This window comes from Sturnus vulgaris, unplaced genomic scaffold (assembly GCF_052056855.1).
Source record: "Sturnus vulgaris isolate bStuVul1 unplaced genomic scaffold, bStuVul1.hap1 Scaffold_195, whole genome shotgun sequence".
Classification (NCBI taxonomy): Eukaryota; Metazoa; Chordata; class Aves; order Passeriformes; family Sturnidae; genus Sturnus; species Sturnus vulgaris.
Window position 1 is genome coordinate 5973129 of NW_028276170.1, and position 4231 is coordinate 5977359.

Genomic DNA, 4231 nt, shown 5'->3' on the forward strand with positions numbered 1-4231 from the left:
AGAAGGGAAGGAGAAGCAGGGTTGAAGAACAAAATGGTCAAAGGATGCCCGAGGGAGGAGAAGGTGGGATTGTGCAAGAGGTCGAAGAAGAATAGGAGGGAGAGGAATGTGAGGAAGAGCAGGTTCACAGGAGGAGAAGGAGAAGTTGAAACGGGAAGCAGCACAAGATTCCAAACCTCCCTGTATCTACAGCGTCCCTCCAGTCACAGGGCATTGCCCCCCACCCCACACACGCATTCAGCAGGTGACTGGAGTGGAGGATCCACGATTTTCAGAGGGGTGAACCTTGGTGTTTCTGAGCTTTTTTAGCCTAAAAGTTGATTCTTTGTTTTTTTTGCTGGGCCTGAATCCTTATATTTTGCAGGGAGTTTTGGCTGAGTCTTGATGTTTGGAGAGTTTTTGATCTTTGTCATGATGTTTGGAGATTTTGTGCTGAATCTTGATGTTTTGGAGGTTCTTACAGACACAAGATGCACGGTGACTTCATGATTTGCACTTTGGCAAGGAGGAACTCCCAGTCCAAAGAGCTGTCTTCTCTTGTTCTTTCCTCAAACCAGGATTTTTCATTCCCACGGCATTGGCAGATGGAGGACGAGGAAAAGCCCCGGAGATCCCTCTCGAGGAGGGGCTGCAAACCCAGCCCCGGGAGCTGTGAGGAGGAAAGACCCTCCCTGAGCCGGGAAGGCGGCTGGAGATCCAGGCAGAGCTCAGAGCTGGTGGAGAAGCCTCATGGAGTGGAGAAGCCCCACGAGTGCTTGGAATGTGGGAAGGGTTTCAGGTGGAGCTCCAGGCTGATTCGGCACCAGATGATCCACACTGGAGAAAAGCCCTACGAGTGTGGGGAATGTGGGAAGGGCTTCACCCTGAAGGGCAACCTAAAGCAACACCAGAAGATCCACACTGGAGAAAAGCCCTATAAATGTGGGAAATGTGAGATGAGCTTCAGACACAGTTCCATCCTGATGCAGCACCAGGTGATCCACACAGGGGAACGGCCCTACACCTGCTTGGAATGTGGGATGAGCTTTGGATGGAGCTCCAACCTGAGAAGACACCAGCACATCCACACCGGGGAGAGGCCCTATGAGTGTCCCAAGTGTGGGAAGAGGTTTCAGACCAGCTCCAATTGCCTCAAACATGAGCGGATTCACACAGAGGAAAGGCCCTTCCGCTGCCCCGACTGCGGGAAGGGATTCAAGCAACATGGCAACCTCACTGTCCACCGGCGCATCCACACTGGGGAGAGGCCCTACGAGTGTCCTGAGTGTGGGAAGAGCTTCTCAAAGAGCTCTAACTTGACCCAACACCAACGCAGCCACCACTAAGGGGATCCCTATAAGTGCTCTGAATTTGGGAAGAGCTTCTTGCTCTGCTCCAGCTCCATCTCCCATGGGAGGATCGGTGTTGAATGATCCCCAGTGACCCCCGTTGGGCAGAGCCCTGGTGATCCGTGGTCCTGGTGATCCGTGTTGGGAAGACACCTGGCTGGGTGGGTTCCACATCTTCCTGTCTCCCTTTGGGCATAGGGATGAATGTAGGTGCAGGAACGTCCATCGGGACCCAAAGTGACATTGGGAATTCCTTGGGGAGAGCAGATTTTTTGAATTTCAAGCCCAGAAAATCCTCTATCTTCATTCCTACCTTCTGGTGGCATCCAGGAATACTGAGTGGTCTTGGAGGTCCTTTCCAACCTCGGTGATCTCACAGTTTTGATTTCCTATTACTAAAGAGTGCCTTCCATAGGAAAATGGTGATGGACTGGGGCAAAGAACTAGATTTTGGAGACATTGAGGTGGAAATTCTTCCAGAAAAGGTTCTTCCCTCCCACCCAAGCACGTGGATCCTCAGCCAGCAGGGACACAGAAATCATTTTCTTTTGGCCTGGATTTGCTTTTCATTTCTCTTCATCCCTTTAAAACATCCAACACTGGGGTAAAAATAAAGTTACTGAACTGAGACATGAGTGGGGACACGGGGGGACAGTGACATGGTGGAGACACAGCCATGGGTGAGGACATGGTGGGACATGGCCAGTGACATGTGGGGACACGGCCACGGCCGGTGCCATGGGGGGAACTTGCAGGGGCTGTGGGGGATGCTGGCTTGGAGGGAGTTGAGGGTTCCTGGCAGGGACTTGGGGCTCGCTGAGGCCTTTGGGGACCCCAGGCCGAGCGGCTCCGGCTGCGCTGGGAGACCCTGGCGGAGGTTCTGGGGCAGCTGCTCAAGGACCCCCTGGCCTGGAGCCCCAGCCGGGCATTGGGCTCCTGGAAGGGAATGAACGTCCTTGTCCCCAGCAGGGAAATCCCAGCACCCCCAGGGTGTCGGGGGCAGCTGAGAGGCCACAACAGGGAGGGGAAAGCCAGACAGAGCTGTCCTCCTCAAAAACTACACCCCAAAAATCCCAAAATTCAGGGATTCCTTCCAGAAAGAAGCTTTCAAGAGGTGCCTGAATTGAGGGAAAGGGGAATGGGACCCCAAATGTAGCAGGAGGGGCCTGAAGGCATTAAAAACAAGCATGGAGGATGGGAGTGTTTGACTGGGGGGCAGTGGGGAAGGGGTGGGTGAGCAGGGGAAAAGAAGGGGAACCTTTGTATAGTTGGGCAGGGGGATGGGATGCACAAATTGCATTGGGAGGGGTCCCAGTCCTTCTCCTTTCTAGTCCTGCTTCCTCTCCATCCCTTCTCCCAGTCCTTCCTGAGCCCTCCTCCTCCGCCTCCATCTGTTTTCATGCTCGCCCGGGGCCTAGTGCTCATCCTTGCCCCCCCGTTTTCCCAACATCATGCTATCCCATGGTAGGAGCTGGGATGGAGCCAGGGCAGGTCGGGCTGGGGCAAAGCTGGGCTCTTGGCTCAGCCTGGGCGCCCCCCATGTGCCCCCTCCTCAAATTCCCCTGTTTGTTTATTGGGGTCCTGGCACCTTTAGGGTTGGGGCGGTGCTGTGTTGTGTTTCAGGGTCCTCCCAAGGTCCCCCAGAGCGGCGTGACAAGGGGGGGACACGACAATTCCTGGAGGTCCCCATTCCCAATCCATGCCAGGGCCTGTTCTGCCCCCTCCCCAACCATGACTCCCCCTGTGAGGTCCCTCCAAGTCCTTCCCCAATAAACAGGACCAGGCAAACTGGGAAGCTTTATTGGGAATACTGGGAGCAGCCGTTCGGGGGCAGAGTGACACCGGGCTGGGGGTCCCCGGGGGGAGCACACACGTTCACCCGAGTCCCGCTGGCCCCCAGACAGGTGAGCTCCCAGCAGCACCAGTAGCACCAGTAGGGCCCCAGCTCCCCCGACACGCCCCATGCCCAGCGCCGGGCGGTGCCGCCAGCCCCAAAGCAGCCGCGCTGTGCCCTGGGGGGGTCCCCGCGGCCCCGCCCCACGCGGCACTGGGAGCACCAGTCCGGACCAGTTGGAAGCGTGGGCGGGCGGCACCAGAACCCACGGGAGTGAGTCCACCACAAGGCGTTTAGAACCCCCAAAATTGGTGGAAATCATCAGGATTCTCCCAAAAAGGAGGTCACATCTGCCCATAAACTAACCGGGAAATCCCCCAAAGCTGTTTATAACCCCCTAAAAGTGGCAGAAAGCAGCAGGATCTTCCCTAATATGGGCTCCCCAAGTCCTTCCCTGTGGGGCCCCACTCCAATGTCAGAGCCTGTTGGAATGTGTAAAATTAGAAGCCTCTCTGAGTCACTCAGAGAAAAGAATGGAGGGATTTTATTAAAGCCTTTAGAGAAATTAAAATATATTAAGCCACACAGACATGAAGTAGAAGGTTAAGTTTTAGTTTTAATTCAGTAGGAATATTATTTAATCACATAGATATGAAGAAGAAGTTTTAGTATTAAATAAGAATATATTTTAAGTGCCTTAAGAGTGTTTAAACCCCTAAAATCTATTTTAAAGTTCAGAAACTTAGCCCCGGACTGTGCTAGGTTACAATGGAAGGATATGCCCAAAATGATGTATTCTGTGACCTCTTCATGAGCTGTGGAAACCAGGTGGGGCAGTGATCCTTGTCTCCATGGGAGATATCCTCTGCTAATGGGCCCTCTGTTAAAACCAGGTGGGGCAGTGTTCTTTATCTTTTCCACAACCCATCCTTCCTCCAGGAAGATATCTTCTGTTAATGGGCCATTGAGTGCCACTGCATGACTGATAAAATTCCATCATCCCATTGGGAGATGCTCCAGACAGGGGGAGGAGCCAAGCCTTTCCTACCTAGATAAAATCTGAGATTTG

General features: G+C 53.7%; 1 protein-coding gene across 1 annotated transcript; it reads left to right on the plus strand.

The window, feature by feature from the left end:
* Positions 1-470: 470 nt before the first annotated feature.
* On the plus strand, positions 471-1325 carry LOC148218033 (uncharacterized). The gene is made up of 2 exons (XM_088158036.1): positions 471-500; positions 705-1325. The coding sequence occupies exons 1-2, from the start codon at positions 471-473 to the stop codon at positions 1323-1325; spliced, it is 651 nt and encodes a 216-aa protein (XP_088014162.1).
* Positions 1326-4231: the final 2906 nt, after the last annotated feature.